A 22,050-nucleotide genomic window follows, 5' to 3' on the forward strand; every position below is an offset into this window, starting at 1 on the left:
GCAAAAAAATGTCGACAAAAAAGCAAATCAGTCGACCATCACATATTTAGTGAAGCGTATTAAACTATGGTAAACAACAAAAATACTCACGTGACTTTGATGGAAACTTTTCTTTTCTTGTTTGCATATAAGACTAAAAAGCTTGGTTTATATTAATAGTTGAAGGTTTTTGATATCTAGATATAACTTGATATTTGTAAGTTAGCATTGTTGATCTGATACAATTACAAAACAAAATTAATTTGTTCGAAGAGATGCTTCCTTTTATGGATAATGTTTTTTCACAAAACAACAATTTCTAGAAATCTGTGTTTGTAGTTTAGTGTACAATACTGTGTAGAAGGATGTAATGCAGTTAAAATCACAGAACTTGTTACACTTAACATTTTATCTATTTCAGATTTAGGCAATTTTCAACATGTATTGGATTAAGTTCACACTTGGTGCTATCATATTGTCATACAGTTGTGCCACTGCCTCAAATGACACAAAGTTATTTGAGTTTGGACCGAAGCAACTTCATAGATTCGACAACATTGGAGATCAGGAAATTTTTCACTGGGATTTTGATTTTCCAAACAAATACTTGTTGCGCTTCAGCGGAACTGTCAATCAAACTGGTGGTGGTTTTTCTGTTCATTGTGCCGACACCGTCGTTCACCTTCTTGTGAGAAAAGGAGCGCTACCTATTCCCAATCCTCTACAAACTATCGTGCCAGAAAACACATTCGTTCAATCCATCAGTCTTCAATCCAATAACACATTCACCATTTCACAATTACAGGAGTTGTTTTATGATGTAATAATTGATCCAAGCGACAATAAAACTGCCGGACATTATTTTGCTTCTGTATTTCTTCCGAATCAAGAAGAAACAATTGATGTTGCTGGGTTGACCAAAGAATGTAAATACTATGCAAAGATACAAGTCTACAATCAAACTGGTGATAGTGGAACAACTGATGTGACTCCAGCTACTGGAAATACAACAAAGCTCATTCGCAGAGAGAACGGACTCTTCAATGTCCAGTTCAACTCAGATTCTGCAACTTTTAATGCATCTTCCGACACTCAACAATTGTTTGAATGGGAAATTCTCCCTGTCAAGGATTCTGGAGGAATAATGAGAATAACCGTAGAATCAAAACCATCCGAAGATACAACCTCATATCTCGTCGAAGCATGTGTTAATCAACTTGAGTACATTGCAAGTGATAACTGCAACAGTGGACAATTGCTTACGCTCAATGGCACCTCTGGTGGTGAGAGGGATACATGGCACTTTCCTTATCCCATTGCAGGTCCTTGGTATCTCACAACAACCTTTAAATGCCATGGTAACACTTCCAACAATTGCCAAGCAGAAGTTGACCTCAGAGTTTCCGTCGGCTCCTGTATAGATGGTTGTCATAGTAATAAAGGTCAAGGGTCATGTGGTTTATATAGAACCGACGAAATTTTGTATCTATCTTGCAGTTGCAAAGTTGGTTGGAGAGGAATAGCTTGCAATGATGGCACAGAGGCGTTGAGTTACGGGGAGCAACTTCTACAGACTTTACTTCTCACTTTAAGCAACTTCATGTTTCTGCCCTGCGTTGCTCTGGCAATATATCGGAAGTTTTATACCGAGGCTCTTGTTTATTTCTTCGTGGCATTCATGAGCAGTTTCTATCATGCTTGTGATCAACCAGGTGCTGCGGTTTATTGCATCATGAAATATGAAACCCTCCAGTTTTCCGATTTTCTCTCGTCAGTCTCAGCGATCTGGTTCACACTTGTGGCTGTCGCCAAACCTCCACAACGAATTGAATCTTGGCTCCACGTTGCCGGTTGTCTTGGTTTTGCTGTTGGTGTCTCGTACGACAGGTTTAGTGTCTGGACGGTTGTCATTCCAGGCGTGATCGGTGTTGTCATGGTGATAGCTGCATGGGGCTTACAGTGTCACAATCGACATGCTTGTTATCCGAGTAAGAAGAAGATTTTTCTGTCGTACATCCCCGGGCTTGCTTGTGCTGGTACCGGCCTCGCGCTGTACGCTTTCGTCGAAACAAGTGACAACTACTACATCGTGCACAGTTTGTGGCATATCCTCATGGCAACAGCAGTCTTGTTCTTGCTCCCGATTGGTCCAAAGTACAAGGAAGGGCAGAGTTACAACACAAACAAGATCGACCTGCAGAGACAACCATTCGCTCTTGAACCTTCGGACAACATGTACCACTCCTACAGTGACACAAACCTTCATGTTGATTGAAAATTTTTAGTGTTTTAATCCAATTTGTTCGAACCCTATTAAGTGCTTGTAGAAAATTAAGTTTTTACACATTTTTGTTTTCTAATCACTGTATTAGATTAGAAGTTCTCAAGATTATGTATCATCTCTTTTCGCTTCTGAATGTTTTTCTTGCAAGTTGTTTTACTGTTTTTGTATGCAATGCTCCCAAAAAAAAACTGTAAAATCTATGCTGTTGTAAAAATTAAATGTGGAGGCAAAGTTTGCTGAAGTTTGTTTGAGGAAGTTTTTAGCCTACTTTGTAAATAGACCAGATTTACAAAAGCTATTAAATCAATTGTTAAGGTATTTTCAAACAGTAAGCCTTGACATTTAAACATTTTAATTGCAAATAAAATTTACACTTTTTTAAAAGCAAGCAACCATTGTAACAAGGAAGCAAATATAAGTTCAGTTTTTAACATTGGCAGTTTGTGAATTTTTTATTTAATTATCAAAAGATTTAACAGATGGAATTGTTGGTTACTTTTCAGTCATTTTTGTTCCATTGCAATAAAATCTCACTTGACAACGAACGAAATCATTGTACCACAAAAACAAATACATGAATAAAATCTCGCTGGTTTTCACTGAAGTAATACTTAGTGGTTTGAAAATGTGAAGAGACAAGAATATTTCACTTGATAAACAGAAGGACAAAGCGAATGGATACAGACAGACACAGAAATATTACAAACTTGTGTACCAGGGTAAAACATAAAAACTGTGCATGAATCGTGGACAGCTACAAGCACCAATGAAAAGTGAGCGCGTAAAGTTTCACCAGACGTTACATTTCTGCGGTGGATTCATCGGACTGCCAACCGGGCATTGGAAAGCTTCAGCAAATTGAGGAGAGTTTGCGAGAGTTCCGACAACACGAAACTTTCCGGGACTGTGGACATTTATCAGAATCATCTGTTGTTGGAATTCGGGGGTGCTCACTGTGCACCAAAGCTGTGGTAAAAGCAACAACAGAAATTTAGGTACACAAGACACGGACTTAAATAGTAGCTTTAGTATAAAACAAATTGCCAGCGAAGTTGAATAAAACATGTTCATTTTATTTTAATAAACTTACAAACCTACTGGTATTATGAGCTAAATATTTTGGCATACAAACTGTGCAAAATTGTAAAAACCAGTTTGCTCAGAATTAACATGTTAACAATGCTTAATACTTTGTTTAACACAGCACAGCCAACCCATATTTCTGCAAACTAATAGTTTATGTTGAAATATATTTTATGTGAATATTAGAAACCTGTGCAAAAGCGATAAAGAATAGTTGGTCTTGTGTGTAGTTGAGGGCTGGGAGTAGAGGGTCGAAAATGGGGTGTGATGCGTTTCCATTCTTTCTCTTGGTGTAAGCCTGAAATCACATAGATTATGATTTAAATTCACCCAATAAAAGTTTGCATGTTACACTATGATGCACAGTACTCCAGGCACATTGTAGGCATGGGAATATATATAAGTATGCCGTGATCGCTGATCTGCATAGATCCTTCGGGGCTGATCCCAGTTATGAATTTATGTTCATTTTAACCTAATACTCTAGGACAGGGGTGGGCAACATACAGCCAGCGGGCCGGATCCGGCCCGCGAAGGGATTTTGAGCGGCCCGCAGACAGTTTCAGGTTTTACATGATAATGTGGCCCGCGGCCACAGTCTGCCTCAATCCCCCACTACTTGCTTACTGCGTCAAATTATAGTTGTAACGGACAGTAACTCTCCCCAATAGCAAAACTTTCCCGCCGTTGTTACCATTGCACCATGCGTCCATTGTTACGACATAACTGCCAACCGTGTGTGTGGCCTGCTTTCACGGTTTCCTTTGTTTCCACTTTCCACACGTGTAGCCTAGTTAGTGTTTCAGTATAGAATCTAAGTCTGTTGTGTATGCATTACATTTGCTGTGGTTAATAATTTTATGTTATATCAGTTAGATTGTTTGGACTGTATTGTATTTTTGATGTTCTTGAATGTATTTTGTTTAGGTGTTCAAAAATCCGTTTTAAATCACTGGATAAATACGCGATTAATGTATCGATTCAGGAGTCCGTCCCGCCAAGTACTTCATTTTCCCATATCAGGCCCGCCGACTGGAGAAGTTGCCCGCCTCTGCTCTAGGACAAGGGTGGGCAACCTACGGCCTGCAGGCCGCATCCGGCCCGCGAGCAACTTTGGAGCGGCCCGCGACATGTATTTTATTTTAATCGGCAGGACGGAATGTATGTGTCAAAGCCCATTTTTGTAGCAAAGAGTTGTTACATTACATGTTAATAGTTATTAGTTTATTACTAAGAATAGGCATTGTTCCGTACAAAGACAAAATCATTGAGTGTTTGACTTTGCCTAGCACTGCTATGTTATTGCATGATCATCGTTGCAGTCCGCCTCCACAATATACCACTACTTTTTGGCCCGCGCATGCAAAAAGGTTGCCCACCTTTGTTCTAGGAGATGACCAATATTTAAAAAATTGAGAGTTCAGTAGCACACAGATCCTTTTTACATTTTTGCAATTAAAATGCCAACTTAACTTGCATTAAATGCCACACACAAAATCTAGCATTAGTTGATCAAAGGTAAATGTAATTTAAGAATTAAAAATACATAGTTAGTTCTGCATTTAAAGATTTATAGGGGAAAATGGCAATTTTTCCAATTAATTATAATTAATAATTATCAAACAATGCATTTCTCCATAAAGGTTTGGAAGCACTGAACACCTTCGGTCAACTCACAGTCTAATGATTATTACATAAACTTTAATTTCTTACATCAAATGCAAGTTGAAGTCCACCGTTGTCAGCGATGTTTTCTCCAATTGTTAAATTTCCATTCAGCTGAAAATAACATTGACATGTTAATGAGAGGAGATACAGCTATATTACCAAACACACAATAACAGACATAATATCAACACAAAAAGTTGCACCCACCACACACAAAAACAAATACTACAATTTTGTTACAAGATATACATTATCAACAGACACCCCAAATTAGCCATTAACACAATCAAGTTTAAACAGCACAAACGCCTGTTCAGTATTTTCAGCACAATGTTGTTACACACAAAACTTACAGACATACTACCAACACACACATGTTAGACACCACAATGTTGCTACACACACAACAGCCATACTACCAACACACACATGTTAGACACCACAATGTTGTTACACACAAAACTTACAGACATACTACCAACACACACATGTTAGACACCACAATGTTGTTACACACAAAACTTACAGACATACTACCAACACACACATGTTAGACACCACAATGTTGCTGAACACAAAACTTACAGACATACTACCAACACACACATGTTAGACACCACAATGTTGTCACACATACAATAACAACCATACTACCAACACATGCAAGTTTAAACAGCACAATGTTGCCACACACAAAATTACAGCCATATTACCAATATGCACCACACATTACTCACACAGACCAGTTAAGACAGCACAATGTTGCCAATACACAACTTACGTTTGTCCCATCCATAGTAAACTGGGCATATTGGTCTACCATACATTTCGCTTTCTTCTTGAAATGATCGAGTGTGGATTGTTCCCACCAGTTACGAAGGTTTCCGTGCAAATCATACTGACGACCTGAAAACATAAAAATATAAAGTTTTGTGCAAATCATACTGACGACCTGAAAACATAAAAATATAAAGTTTTGTGCAAATCATACTGGCGACCTAAAAACATAAAATTTTTATAATGTTTGACAAAAAAGCATTTTTATGACCACTGGGTCGGTTTATTCTCTACAGGCAAAAGAAAAACTTGTTTTTTTTTCTTCAAATAATGTCACAGTTTGCTATCAAAACAAAATCTTCACATAACCGTTTTATTTTCATGGAAACTGTTGCATATTTTCACCCAATGTGTGTTTCTGGTGAACAGTGGAACCTTATGAGCCCCTAAGTACAGGTTTAGGTGACAACTGTCTCCCCAAAAACAACAATTAAAATCTACTTTCCAAACAGAACCTGCTCAAGTACCTTGGTCATCGAATCCATGTGTAAGTTCGTGTCCGACCACGATCCCGATCCCACCAAAGTTTATCGACAGAGGATAATGATTGTTGTAAAACGGGGGTTGCAAAATCCCAGCAGGAAACACTGCACACAAAATATTATGTGAAACACTAAGATTTATTTAAAGTTTTTGTTGCGAGTTTTTGCTTTCCAATTCAAACTTACAGCAGATTTTCACTACTCTTATAAGTGCTTTACAGTTTAACTTGCATTCGATTTTTTAGCTTTGTTTGTTGTTTTTAGATACTGATGACGCCTATTACTTAGGTGAAACATAAATATATCTACACTTCAAAATAGTGGATGACTTGATAAAGTTTTTAGACTGTTATTATACGTGACAGTTGTCTCCATCTCGTATACTGAGTTTCTGGTGACTCGTGATTATATATTATACTACATACATTATGTGAAACACTGATATGGTATGCAGGGTCTCTCACCTATTACATTCTTGGTTGGGGAATAGTAAGCGTTGACAGTTGGGGGCGTCATTGACCATCTGAATAACAACAACATAAAATTAATTTGTTTTTTTCATGGGTTTTAATTTTATGAGAGATATTTTATAAATTTTTTGTTCACAAAGTTGCAAATTTCAGTTTCCATTCATGAAAATTAAAATTTCTACCATATTTAAAAATTAATTTTAAAAAAATCGTTCTTTTTGATGAATATTTCTGTCAAGTGATACTTTGTAATATTTTCGTCAATAAAATTCAAATTTCTACTCACTCATTTCTCTCCACTGGGCAGCGCAATTCCTTTATTTGTTTGATGTTTATGTATTTGATGAAATTCTGTCGCTGTTCAAAGTATGTCTGCTTGCTTGTAATATTCAACTGAAAATAAGTTGACAAACTTTGTTAAAATCAGCAAAAATTAAACTCTGACATATTCATGACAACAAAAGCTACGTAGTAAATATTTTCTTATTAATGAAATCTCCTCTCAAATAAAGTAATTGCGACGATTCAGGGTCATTAAAATCAAGAAAGTTCAGTGTGAAAACCACTAAATCTGGGGCTGTGTTTTATTTGTTTTGCGAAAATAAATCCATTTTGCTTTTACAAGCATCATCAGTGTATGAAAACAATTAACACAAACTACGGCAAATTTCAATGTTTTGCAACAAAAACTATTTTGCTTTTAAAATATTAATAATAACATAAACCTCAACAAATTCAAATGTTTTGCAACAAAAACATCAACAATCTTGAAGTTTTACCTCTACATATTCTTGATCGACGTACGTCACATTAAGTATATTGTCGGGAAATCCAATCATATCTTCAACAGCTTCAGCCTGAATAAAATACAGATGGACATTTCATATGTTGCCGATCAACAAGTATTTGACAACTACAATCAAATGCAAATTCTACATTAGTGCATATTGAAGTTAAACCAATGTTTCATTGGGAGTTATAACAATAATTTCAACATCTTGGATGGGACATGCTTTCAAACGAAATCATCTGCATTTGCAACAACAAACTAAGCAGTTTAATACAGATAGGCAATTTTTTCTGTTATTTTTGCCAAGTATTAACCAACAATCAAATGAAACAACACAATAAGTTCCAATCGATCACACAAATGTGCAGAGCTCTGCATCAAGATGTAAGAAACACTACAGCAATGCCAGGGATAGGTTTTTTTTCAAGGTTTGGTTTGGGTGACCGCTAAGTAGTTTTAAGAGACCGCAAGTGTTTCATTTAAATACCAAAAACTGTAGTTGTAGTTGCAAGTCCAAATTTTGGGAAACCGCTGGAGAAAACACCTTAAAAAAACACTGGCCAGGGATAGTAAATAGCGCAAGGTACTAGACGTTACTGTATAGTAACACAGTTTTAACGCAAAAGAAATTTACTTTCAAATTATACTTTTGCAGACTTGGGAAAATGCTGACAGTCAGTGTTCGGGCTTTATGTGTTGGGTTGTGGCACAAGAGTTAGCCACCAGATGTGGTTGGTAAAAAGAAAAACCCTTGGCCCCAGATTGGAAGATACATTACTGCCAAATGTGGAAAAACATAAGTGATAGGGGAGGGTTTGAAATTATCATATAATCTGTTTTTATGACCATATGGGACCATATATTCTCACATGTGGTGCCATACAGTAGTCTGTACCACATGCAGCAACCCACAACAACATCAGCAACCCACCTTTTTTGCAGCTCTCACTTTAGTATGTGCGTCCATCCACTCCACTTGCTTCAAACTCCGATTAAACGCAGCTTTGATGTCTTTCACCATTTCTTCAGCCTGAACAACAAGCAAAGTTATGAGAAACTGAAAATAATTTGTTGAAAGCACATAATTGGTAAACAGATGATGTCAAACAAATGTTAACTACAGCACCGTTTGCAACATAATCCAAGATCTTCTTGCAGTCTATTTGAATATAAACTGAGGAAGCCATTTATGGGTGAAATCAATTTTATGTATTACATTGCATAATGAAAAACACTGTATGATTCAAATGAGCTTCAGTTTAGTATGATTATCCGGGTTTTTTACAGTGTTCTGCTAACAAACTAAGAGTGACAAAATCTTAGTTGAATTTGAGGAATGCTTAGGACAACAAAAGTATTTATAATTTATGAAAAGATTGATAACTGAACAGAATTATATCAACACAGACAAAGTGATAAAAAAAAAAAAAAAAGCGAAAGTTTATGATGAATAAATGCAGTCAGAGTAAAGTGGGCATTCATAAATCAATATCATATCCATGTTGGCATTGTCAGTTACTTATTTATACAACAAAGTTTTTTCTTACAGATTTTTTGCTTGTTTTGTCGAAGTTGTGGTGAATGAACATCCGACTCAACGCCAATCCGAGCGAATCATCCACCGCTCCAACACAGTCGATCCAACGTTCCCAACATGTCTGAGAATAAAACATGGGTAAAAAGTTTATGGGGTTGGACTGCTGCTGGTTGACAACCTTGTGGCAGAAGCAGACAACTTTTATATTTTTTACGGTCCCATGCCTTAAGTTTACATACACCTAATAAGGAAATTGCTTCATAATGGTTCTGCTCAACCCGAAGATCATTTAAAATCGGGTCTTTAAAAAAAAATTGGATCAACTTCACAGGTTATGTTCCCAAAGCTTTAAGTGTTGACAAACCACATGTAAAAATGAAAGTCCTCCCCTCAAGTTTTGGGATTCCAAAATTGTGGAATAAATGCTTAAGGTAGTAATAAAAAAACATGAAAAATCTACAAGTTTCTTTTTTTTGTTTCTGTGTTTTTTGGAAAATGTTGCAAGGAACACCCACAACCAGATTATATATCATCGTGTGATAATTTGTTGGTTGTAAAGTGAACACAAACTCACCAGATCGGATCCGAACTTGACTTTGTGTAATTTGTTCCAAGCATCGATGAAAGGCTGGTTTAAAACGTTCACGAACAACTGAATGAATCTCCACATGGCGTAGTTGCTTAAAACCCTGGAAACATAAAAATTTGAAAATTCAACTGAAATGTACAAAATGCATTACTGGGGGTTGTCAATCATTGTACGCCAGGTCTATTGAAGATGTTACATCGAATCAAACCAGTCTACCAAGCATTCCAATATGACAAGGCTTAGGCTAGAAAAATCGATTACGTTTTGTGTTTTTGAAGTGAATGGCCTGCACACTTAAAATCACATTTTAAGGAGTAAAATGTAAAAATTCTTTAGAATTGCACCAACCAACAAAGCATGAAACTCCTAGATTATGTAATTTAATCAGTACAGCTGTTTTAAAAAATTTATGTTTTTGGGGCCTGTGAACTGCTGGGTCATTCGGGGTCAAACTTCAGGAGAATCAAAGTTGGATTAATAACTAACATCTTTGTAAATTTGAATAAATTTGAAGCACTCTTTCTTGACCAAACTCTTTCAACAAACCAGCGTTGGACACGTAAATGCCAAGTGCTTTCAAATTAAAGTTTATTTGCAAATGTGAAAGCACTTCCTTAAAAATGTACGGTGCTTTCAAACCTTTTAGGAGTTTTGTTGACGATCGTGGAAAACTTTTTGATGTAATCGAGTGAGTTTGTGATCATGGGTTCGTTCGGTTCGATGGAAATATTCCCGTGTTCCCGGAACATTCTGTCAATTAAAGTCTGCCAGTCGACTGCTGGGGCAAGAGTCTGAAAAAAAGAAATTGGATTATTCAGTAAAAATATGAGAAAAACTAAAAAAGAAATTATTAATTTAAAAACTTTAAAAAAATCTTGAAAATCCTGAAATTGGTGGTTTGCCAGTCTTTCTGCTTAAATTGAGTTGAAAAGTTTAGATGTTATGTCATCTACAATATCACAAATATAAAGTAAGAGCATTCATTCACAGGTTGCATAATTTGTACAACTTGCTTTCATAGACCAACTGAGGAATCAGCTCATGATTTCAAGCAAAACTCTACCAGGTTTTTCTTATATGTTGCCTGTTCTTATAAAGTTCATGGTATTAATAGTTCTCCACAAGAAGCAAGATATATAGAGCACAACTTTATGCGCTGGTTAGGTGTAAATTTTATTGGATTTAAATCACTCCGTTTTGACCAAAATATGCGAAAACATCCATGTTATGCAGAAAACAAAACACAATGTTCTTTAGGGAAGGGGCTATACTCAGTGGTGGGATTCAATTTTTTGTCAGTCGGTTCTATCACAAAAGTCATATTTTTCAGCCGGTTCTGTTACAAAATGTCCATTGACAGTAACCAGTAATGCTAACCGGTTCGCTGATCTCATAAAATTTCGTGATACGGTTGAACAGAGTCGGTGCGAACCAGCTGAATCCCACCACTGGTTATACTTAAATAACAACATCTGCCTGGGATGTTTTAGTTGCTTGTACTGGTTTGATAAATCAAAGAACACAGCATCCACGACAAAACACTGACAAATTTTTCACCTGTAACTCCTGCAAAGTAAATCTCTGATAATTTTTTTCTTCATCTCTCATATCTTGCAGGGGAAGGGTTACCGCGGCGATCTCCGTTTCAAGGTCAATAACTTCCAGCATTTGCTCCCTCGTGTGGTTCTTCTTTCCACCAAGCAGCGTACCAACCTCTGTCATGTATTCAAAGTAAGCAGCCATGATCTGAAACACAACAAAGTATGATGTTTATGTTATCGAGGGATAACATATGTATAATGCTAAAAATAGCGGCCCAAATAGACGTAAAAGCGACATGCTTTGTAATTCATACAGTTCGGCAAATGCTCATGTCATCATTACTGATATCACGAAACGTTTAACAATAAAGCATGTCGCTTTTATGTCTATTTGGGCCACTATTTTTAGCATTAAACTTATGAAAAGATCCGTATATATTGTTCCATAATATATGTAGTGTTTCAAACATATCTAACCCACATTATAATTCCTGTTTTTACTGAATGGGAAACAAAACCAAAAACGTGCTACAGAAAACGTGCTGATTAATGGCAAAAACAATCTACCAATCTCTTCATGCAATGACCCAAATTATGTGATGAGATGGATTAATATGAGGTGAAGGTTAGGGTTTTCAAACTCAGTGCAATTAACTCGGTTTGCTGTATAGGATAATGATCTACTGACTAATATACTAATCTACAGACTCGTACAATGTGCTTGGGTCCGCAAATACTTTTTGGCGCAAACCTAAAAAATTGCTCTTAATTTCTTGCGACCCAAGCATTTTGTTAGCATAGAAAATACTAAGCAATCAATATTAAGACTACTATTATGCTATTGTCAATTGGGTCGTGACCACTATTTGTGGGCCCCTGCACTATCTACTGACTTGCACAAAACATTATTTTACTGATTCACTGGGTTCAATTATTATAAGTTTAACTCAGCTCAGCCTTAACACAAAGATAACAGAGAAGCACATGTTGGAACGTTGCTGATACAGAGAAGCACATGTTGGAACGTTGCTGATACAGAGAAGCACATGTTGGAACGTTGCTAATGTTTAAACACACATTTCCAGCACAATCACCTTGTCGTCTCCCACAGTTTTATTCATGTAAAAATCTCGTGTCCCCAGACCCAAGCTTGACTCGGTCACCTGAAAGTTTAAGTTTGAACTTTGTGAAAAAATTTATTATAACAACAAACTACTCAAAAATCTCAACAAAATAACACAATTGTTTAAGCTAATGCAACATGGATAATGAATAACAGAAATTATCTCAAGCATTATTCAATTTAAAAGGTGAAGAAGTTGTTATGTGAAAGAATACAAACTTCTGGTTTATAAACAGTTGGGGCTTTTGCAATGCAGGTAATGCCATATAGGGGAAAAAACGACATGATTAGGATCAGTGGTTCTCAAACTTTTTTATTGTCGGGGCCAAAAAAACGAAACCTTGAGAAAATTTATAAAGATTATTACTTTGGAAGCTAAAATAGCAATGTTTGGTGGTTTTCTGAGATTTGGTGCGAGCCGCAAAATAAGTAGTTGGGAGTGGCATGCGGCCCCGAAAAAGTTTGAGAACCACTGATTAGGATTGTTTAACCATCATTGGAAACAACTCAAAGACCTTGAAAGTATTAAATAAGCAAGATTGGCACAGTTCTACACACGATGTGTTAAATTTTGTGTCGGGGGCCCAGAAAATATGTGAACTGAAAATTCACATGATTTCAATTTTTAGCCACTCAAGTTTGTTTTTGTCACATAAGAATGTTATTCTAAATCAGTGGTTCTCAACCTTTTAACCTTTGCGGAACCCTTTTGGTACTCTCAAGCTAATCGCGGACCCCTTTGAAAGTTTTGGTATTTTTTGTCCTTTTATTACGCAACCCTAAAAAGGTGCAGAATATACCAACCACGTTTGGTCCAGGACCAAAATTTCAATCACTTTGACTGCACTGCGACATCAGAACTCAATAATAAAGAGCCATTACATTGTGATGTGACGTTGTTTGCCACTGAAAATTTACCTCTGTTGCATCACAATGGGGTTAAAATGTCATGATGCATTTTGGTTTGTGGCAAATGAAGAACGATTTTAAACAAGTTTCATGCTTTTTTAAAATGCTGAGACATATTTTTTAAATAGCGCTTTATTAATATCGTTGTCTGCAAAATTAGGAAGTTGTCGCAGACCCCCTGAAAACGCTTTGCGGACCCCTGGGGGTCCGCGGACCCACAGTTGAGAACCACTGTTCTAAATAGAAGATTGCTACATTGACAGGAACAGGATTCAGTTGATGAAACATACTTACCATGATGATATTGGAGTTGGAATGTTTCGAATCTGTTCCCACGGCGATGTTGAAGAATGGATAAATTGAATACGGGGAGAGAAGCATCAATGTTTGGTTGAAATCAAAATTGGTTTCATTCCACGATTCCCAGATGGCCCACCCACCCATCTGAAACATAACATTGAATTTGATATTACAAAATTTCCAACATTGTCTACAACTAAGATGAATGTTTACTCATTACTGAAATGAACTCTAAAGGATTCAAGAAAATCGGCGATCGTGGCACACTTATATACAAATCATAATTGTTGTTTGTTTCTTTTTTCGCTGCAGAAATATAGAAATCATAGTATGTCAGGCCCATTAAAGGCGTCATACCGAATGAGTCGTTCACCCAAGCATTTACCACCATATGGCAAGACACAAAAATGTAGCCTGTGTGAAATGTGACTTGGTGATGAAATAAAGGACCATTTAAAATAAAAGTTTTTGTAAAACCGGAAGTTAACAAACTTTTTATTTCCGATTTAACCCAAACTAAGAATCTTAACCAAGATATCATTGGGTTGTTTTCAAACAATAAACATTTCAAGACCAAACTTTAAGCAAAAGGGCATTTTGATTTTGTGAAACTATTATGTTGTAGAATGTATAATTCCAAGCATCGTAACATCAGATTATTGAAACCCAAAACTTCACTGAAACAAACCTGCTCCATCAAATCCATGAGTGGTTTCGGTCCCACTTTGTTGATTGCTTCCATGTTCAAACACGACTTGTAATACTGCTTTGCTTTTAATTCCGCTTCTGATGTTTCTTCAGTGCTGTTGCTTTCTGCGTGACGACAAGAATAACAAATTGATTTGACTTTTAAAATAAATCCTAATGAGAAACAAAGAAGCCATTATATCTGTAATAAAACATGAGGTTCCGACAGCACCTTGTGTCATTCTCAAATGAATGAATGTAAACAAATATACAGGCATGTTTGTTTCTCATTAGAAACTTTAAAACCATGAATTGTGTACCTAAACAAATCATGTTTTGGGGAAAATATTTAATGATTTTTGTAAAATATTTAATAATTGAAAAAAGTGTTTAAAATATTTGTACACCAGATTTAATAAATCACAAAAATATAACAAATGTTGTTGCAAGAGAAGAAAAACATGTAAAATTCTTTCAGAAATTGCTGTAAAATCGTGTCAAACAACGATAATCTGTCAATTTATAATTTAACACGACACAGATCTGATTGGATTAAAGCCAACAATCAATATCAATTAAATGGGATTTAGGATTTCTATGAATAATTGATAATCTTACCGAGCACCGATTTGAGAATGACCTGGTTTCTCTGCCACAATTCGTTAAACGTTCCCCACCTGTGAAAAATCACCCGAAATTACATTAATCAAAATTAATTCAGCTCATTAAGATTTTGCAAAACACCGATTCAATGAAATCAATCATGTACATTTGATTTCAATTCCCCCATCCCACACACACACACACACACACACACACCTTTATTTTTTTTACACCAAATCAATGATGAAATTTAGGGACAACCATCAACACTTTGTTTACAAATATACACGACAAATAATTGTGAATTTCGGCATCTTGAAGTTACAATTATTGACATGTGCATAAATAGAATCAGTAAAGACTATTAAAATCGGCACCTAATTCCATCAAAACATGCCTTTTATATCTGATTTAAATACTCTTCACAAAATGTTTTAATAAAATAAAATGTTTGCCGAATTACCTCACACATAAAAATGAATTATGATTTGCAGATCTGTGTAAGTTACCATTTTAAAATATGAGCAAAATATTAAAGCAAAATATTAACAAAATGCAGAATGAAGTAAAACATGGGAATATGACCTTGAATGACCTGCGGGGAGGGGATTTCGTTTCACCCAACCTCCACAAGAAAATTCATAGAAATCATCGCACGGGTTCACGCTCTCATCCAGCGAAAGAGAAATTCGACTTGCGACTTCGATACACGACCGAGTCATGCATGGTTGGTCACCGATCACCTGACTCGCTGCTGGAGCAGGGCATTGTGGGACGTTATCTAAAAATTATGATGTTTATTGCAGTTTGGCAAAAAGTTGACAAAATTTCAACAGAATACTTTTGCAAATCACCAACGAGAAGGTTACATTTCCAAAATAATTCCGGCTAATTATTTTCTGCCAATAATACTTTTTCCTGTAACAACATTCAGTGTATTAGGTGCAGTATTCCTATACATAGCGATAGACTGTTTCCCTCACTCGCAAACAATGCCTGCATTGTATACCATATGATTGGCAATTGTTATCTCATTTGATAAATTTATTGGTGAAAATAATGTCCCAAATAGACGTAAAAAGCGGCATGCTTTATCATTGAAACGTTTCGGCAAATGCTCATGCCATCATTAGTGATATGAAGGGCCACATTTGTTACATCCGTTCATTTAATAAAGTTTTAAAGTAGCTCTCACCTTTAGCTCGGGCCCCTTGGTATGCGAGCAATATAACGACGATCACGGCAAGAAAAACGGTCATCAAGCAGAGGAAAAGCTCCCGCATGGTGAAAGAACGGGAAAATCGACGACATCGGATCTGTTGCCAGTGGCAACAGACCGACGAGCGCTTGTAGTTGTGGAAGTGGAGCTGAAGAAAAAACAGTTGTTCAAACACATTAAGGTCTACTAGTGGTGAAATTTGGTACATTGGTTTTTTGCTATTATATAAATAAGTGGAAATGTTCAATGCATAGGCTTTCCCATTTAAATTGATGTAGAGTAAATCAATTAAAGTAAAAAGCAAAAATCCAATGTAATTTTGACGAGTGATTTAAGATATACTAGTGGTTAAATTTGGTATATTGGGTGTTTATCAACAAATTTTAGCTCTTCCAGCAGTTTTTATTATAATACGCTGACGTTTTTATGTCCCATACGAGACACCTTCATCAGGGAAGTGCTTAAAATTTGTTGATACATTATGCCTGGCAGCAACAGTGTTTATTTGATTCATTGGGTGTTAAGGTCGTATTATATAGAAATTAGACATGTTTAATGCCTAACCTTTCCCATTTAAATTGATGTTTCTTAAAACAAACTTAATAATGAAAGTAAAAAGCCAAAATCCAATGTAATTTTTGACAAGTGTTTACAAGCAGTGGTGGGATTCAAATTATGTTGTCAGCCGGTTTTATCACAAAAGTCATATTTTTCAGCCGGTTTTATCACAAAAGTCATATTTTTCAGCCGGTTCTATCACAAAAGTAATAATTTTCAGTCGGTTCTGTTACAAAAGTCATATTTTTCAGCCGGTTCTGTTACAAAAGTCATATTTTTCAGCCGGTTCTATCACAAAAGTCATATTTTTCAGCCGGTTCTGTTACAAAAGTCATATTTTTCAGCCGGTTCTATCACAAAAGTCATATTTTTCAGCCGGTTCTGTTACAAAAGTCATATTTTTCAGCCGGTTCTATCACAAAAGTAATAATTTTCAGTCGGTTCTATCACAAAAGTAATAATTTTCAGTCGGTTCTGTTACAAAAGTCATATTTTTCAGCCGGTTCTGTTACAAAAGTCATATTTTTCAGCCGGTTCTATCACAAAAGTCATATTTTTCAGCCGGTTCTGTTACAAAAGTCATATTTTTCAGCCGGTTCTATCACAAAAGTAATAATTTTCAGTCGGTTCTGTTACAAAAGTCATATTTTTCAGCCGGTTCTGTTACAAAAGTCATATTTTTCAGCCGGTTCTATCACAAAAGTCATATTTTTCAGCCGGTTCTGTTACAAAAGTCATATTTTTCAGCCGGTTCTGTTACAAAAGTCATATTTTTCAGCCGGTTCTGTTACAAAAGTCATATTTTTCAGCCGGTTCTATCACAAAAGTAATATTTTTCAGTCGGTTCTGTTACAAAAGTCATATTTTTCAGCCGGTTCTATCACAAAAGTAATAATTTTCAGTCGGTTCTGTTACAAAAGTCATATTTTTCAGCCGGTTCTGTTACAAAAGTCATATTTTTCAGCCGGTTCTGTTACAAAAGTCATATTTTTCAGCCGGTTCTATCACAAAAGTCATATTTTTCAGCCGGTTCTGTTACAAAAGTCATATTTTTCAGCCGGTTCTATCACAAAAGTCATATTTTTCAGCCGGTTCTGTTACAAAAGTCATATTTTTCAGCCGGTTCTATCACAAAGTAATATTTTTCAGTCGGTTCTGTTACAAAAGTCATATTTTTCCGCCGGTTCTATCACAAAAGTCATATTTTTCAGCCGGTTCTGTTACAAAAGTCATATTTTTCAGCCGGTTCTATCACAAAAGTCATATTTTTCAGCCGGTTCTGTTACAAAAAGTTCATTGACAGTAACCAGCAATGCTAACCGGTTCGCTGGTCTCATAAAATTTCGTGAGATGGTTCTATAGAACCGGTGCGAACCGGCTGAATCCCACCACTGGTTGCAATATTAGCTTCATCAAACTTTCGTGTTTCGAACTCACTTCATCATTTTCTGTGTCGAGCACCGGTGAATCCTGGTCGATATCGGGCAGTTCTCCATCTCCAGTGCTCACTTTAACATTTCTTGCACCACTTCCATCATCATGAGTTGATGTCACCTAAAAATTTTTCGGAAACACTTTATTTAAATTCAGTCAAACTAAATAGTTTGTATTTATTTAAGTATTTAAACATTAGCAACAATTCAGAAAAACAAAGCTTTTTTTACAACAAGCATGCAAACTTTTGTAACTTAGAAACAAAATTATCTAAAAACAAAATCACTGGCACATAGACAACATATTCACAGTTTTGAAAAGTGTTTTAAACAAACTAAGACAAAAACAAAGTTTAGAAAGAAATAGAAAACTAGATGTAACCACATCAAGCAACTCGCTACAAAATATATTTTACGACATTTTTAACATTTCTATGGACATAAACTTCTACCACACAAACACAGAAATCTTACCAAGTGCATCGAGCTATAAGAGGGTTTTTGGTCAGAATCCATATTTCAAACATTCCATAAAAACGGCATTGTTACTTATTAATAATTGTAAAATTGTTTAAAAAAAGTCATAAATTTAGTTAAAATGAATAAATCACAAATTTCAAGTTACAGCTCTGACTCTATGCAACATCAGACTTCTATCCTTCGATCTGTTTACAGCAAAACCACGATCACCACCGTCCCTGCTTACGAGCAATCATTTATCTTTCCAGCTCAACGATTATCCTTCAAACGCAAACACTAATTTAATCTCACGATTCATCTGCAAACAAATTTGCGGGTCACCTGCTGCAAGCTATGCAAGCTGGAACTGACTTGGTTCTAGCTTAAACTGTCACAGGAATATAAGACTGCAATATCTGCTAAACTTCGCTGCTTGCCATTAAAACTGCAATTTGTAAAATTAATTGCACACATTTATTTACACTTCAGTTCGAACTGCCACTGGAAACATTTTGCAGCAAATTTAATAAATTCCTACTCAGCTTCATAACCTTAAAACTTTTTTCAGTTCTGTTTCAAAACCACACGACAGACTTGAACTGAACCTTTCCACTTCACTGGTGTCTGATATGTGCAGCTCATTGCAGTGTGGGATTCTGTGACTAAAATAACAAACAATATGTTGAGAAAAAGGTTCACAGTAGCCTGAAATTTAATCTTGCATCACTGATGTGGAAGTGATCCGTCAAATGTCTGACGCTTGTTTGGGGGAAAACAAACAACCCAACTCTGCTCAGCTCATCTACAGAAACTTAATCCTGTCTTGATTGCTCAGGCAAAAACTTAGCAGGGCTTAAAATCAAGTTTGTATGGTGCATTAAAATCATAATACGCAATACCAGAAAATTAAAAAAACAAATTTTAAACATACAATATGAGGATTAAAAAGATATCATACTAAACATGTGCAAATTACAAAATATTCAACAAAAGTTTGTAGGTAATGTAAGGTGCAAATAATGCTATGTGAGCAAACAAAAATCCGAGCCAGTAAATTTGTGTCGAACATAACGATGTTTCAGCAAGTGCTTTTGTAATGCTATGTTTAAAAAAAAGAGTATTTTCAGTCAATAAGTTTGTGTAAAAAACTGATTTATAGTCAGTAATATTTTAAAATGTAATATCAGTTTAATGGCTGTATAATCCAATGCAATGTTAGGATAACAAATTTTCTTTACAAAACTAGGCTGTTGTTTTTTCATTTGGATTTGCAACCACATAAAATCAGTGCAGGAAATAAATTATTTCAAGTAAAGTGCATGTTATGACCAGTGATGCTATTACAACTACCCATAACAATGTATGTTTGTTACATAATTTGAGCATGTCAGAGTGCAAAAAATTACGGAAGATATTTTAAATTTCAAACTATCGATATTTCTGGTTAATCACATCTGAAAGTTACCAAAAACAACACACTTTACATTGCACAAACCAACAAAGCATGAAACTCCGGGACCATGTGCTTTAGTCAGTACAGCTGTTTTAATAAGTTCCTGTTTTGGGGGCCTGTGGATGAACCGCTGGGTCATTTAGGGTCAAATTTCAGGAGGATCAAAAAAATTTGGATTAATATCTAACATCTGTCCAAATTTGAATAAATTTGAAACACCTTTGACGAAATGTATTTAACAAACCAGCGTTACACAGAAAAAATAAGGACAAAAAACAACATGTGTCCCCTTCAGGGAAGTGGGGTTCCCTTAATACACATAAAAAAAACAAAATTTATTGTTTATCAGCAATTATTGCATCACAAATACAAAGTAGAAAACTTGGAAAAAAGATTATTACATCACAAACCTTACCTCAGACTGTGAGAGTACGGCATATTTGACGTTTTCCCGATTCATCCAAATAAGAAATATTACAGAAAGTTTTACGCACTGCACATTTTACCTACGGATTTCACCTAAGGCTGAAACACAAGAAATGTTTGTCTGGTAAAAAGTATAAAACCCCTATCAACATGCTACTACTTGCGGAGTGTTTAAGTGTTTGAAGCTCAAATGTTTGCAAAATAAATATATCAAGGGTTTTATATTATAATTGTGAACAGCAGAAAATGATTTTAAACACCTCCAATCATTATGTAAGCTATTGCTGCCAGGCATAATATCAACCTTATGGAGCTCTTCTGGCAATTGTATTTTTATTCTGACGTTGCGACGTCCTATACAGGGCACTTCATCAGGGCACTTCATCAGGGCACCGATTTGCAAGAAGAGCTCTTATAAACTTGACCACCAAACATTAATTAGTAAACTGAACTGAAAAATAGAAAATCTTTTTTAATACTTTGCAATCTTCCAATCTACAAGGCATGAAACTCTTGAGTTGTGTACTTCAGCAAGTATTGTCGCTAAAAAACTTTGACATTTAGAAAGCCGTGGGTGAACCACTGCTCAAACATGGTTCAATTTCACTATTTGTCACATATGTGTTCATTTGAATTAGTGTGAAAAACTATATTTTTAAACACAATTGTTCAAAACAATAAAGTATTCTTACCCCTTCATATAAAGAAGCATAATAATAATAATATGTTTTTTATCACAGTTGAATAACACTTTGGTCATGCTGGCAGCAAATAAGCACAAGATGAGAAAAAAAACAAAAAAACAAAAACAGCATAAACATAAAAAGAAGCAAAGGCTCTACAAAAAAGCCTTCTCTGCATACCCAAAACAAATACTTATACCCAACCCAACCCAATGCATTACTGGTGTGAAAAAATGGTGGAACTAATACTGAACAGGTGATTTGAATTAGAAAGTGACAGAAGAAAACCAAATGACTGTTGTAGTTAAGTTAACAAACAGAATCAACTAACTATAAATGTCGTAAAATATTGTCATTTTAGTTCCTTAAATGGATTGAACATTTTCTTCCATTAAAGCTATGCACCAAAAAACAGTATGTACAAAAACGTCAAGGTGCAGAATTATTGCCTGAAGATCGGACTGCGATTAAAACCTAAATCACCTAACGTTAAGTTTAGGAAATCCTGTTTATCCAAAACACTGGCTCAAATCGTAATTAACGCCGAAAACAGATTTTTGCAATAACCCTAGCTAACTGACAGACCTTTCTTTATTCAGAAATTGGCAAGTAATGACGAAATAATCACACGCAATTGAAAATAATATGTTTCTTTAAACATCAACAAAAAATCAATCAACATTAAAATTGATCTTCTATTGTCGGACGAGTACCTTGCGCTCACCCGTCGAAATAACAAAATAAATATAAATTTTGAAATAAACAAAACTTTATGTTCCGCCTGATTAAAAGTTTACAATCCAATACATGTCAATTTTTGATTTTATTTTACAAGTTTCAACAAAACCAGCAAAATGTCTTTTCTGTATCTCAACAACAACATAAATGTCTGTTCACTCTGTTTTCAGATTTTTACACAATCAAAATTGTGTCTGGC

The 22,050-nt window shown here is 35.5% G+C and overlaps 2 protein-coding genes across 3 annotated transcripts; one reads left to right on the forward strand and one right to left on the reverse strand.

Annotated features, from left to right (window-relative positions):
* The first annotated feature begins 380 nt into the window (after positions 1-380).
* On the forward strand, positions 381-2,497 carry LOC145217985 (transmembrane protein 8B-like). The gene has a single exon (XM_080085388.1). The coding sequence runs from the start codon at positions 419-421 to the stop codon at positions 2,252-2,254; it is 1,836 nt and encodes a 611-aa protein (XP_079941514.1). The 5' UTR covers positions 381-418; the 3' UTR covers positions 2,255-2,497.
* A 101-nt stretch (positions 2,498-2,598) lies between these two features.
* On the reverse strand, positions 2,599-20,877 carry LOC145217984 (endothelin-converting enzyme 2-like). Of its 2 annotated transcripts, XM_080085387.1 has the most exons (23): positions 20,735-20,871; positions 20,420-20,529; positions 18,567-18,579; positions 18,097-18,213; positions 16,078-16,249; positions 15,468-15,663; positions 14,898-14,956; positions 14,281-14,405; positions 13,587-13,736; positions 12,355-12,423; positions 11,277-11,465; positions 10,359-10,510; positions 9,705-9,819; positions 9,141-9,251; positions 8,525-8,623; positions 7,583-7,660; positions 7,090-7,196; positions 6,798-6,856; positions 6,319-6,438; positions 5,796-5,920; positions 5,060-5,125; positions 3,537-3,644; positions 2,599-3,229 (listed from the first exon to the last, which is right to left on the reverse strand). In XM_080085387.1, the coding sequence occupies exons 2-23, from the start codon at positions 20,440-20,442 to the stop codon at positions 3,053-3,055; spliced, it is 2,430 nt and encodes an 809-aa protein (XP_079941513.1). In that variant the 5' UTR covers positions 20,443-20,529; positions 20,735-20,871; the 3' UTR covers positions 2,599-3,052. The 2 variants fall into 2 exon arrangements, with proteins under 2 accessions (XP_079941513.1, XP_079941512.1); XM_080085386.1 differs by lacking the exon at positions 18,567-18,579 and having other exon boundaries at positions 20,735-20,877.
* Positions 20,878-22,050: the final 1,173 nt, after the last annotated feature.

Source organism: Phallusia mammillata, chromosome 3 (genome assembly GCF_965637545.1).
Source record: "Phallusia mammillata chromosome 3, kaPhaMamm4.hap1.1, whole genome shotgun sequence".
In the NCBI taxonomy this organism is placed as follows: Eukaryota; Metazoa; Chordata; class Ascidiacea; order Phlebobranchia; family Ascidiidae; genus Phallusia; species Phallusia mammillata.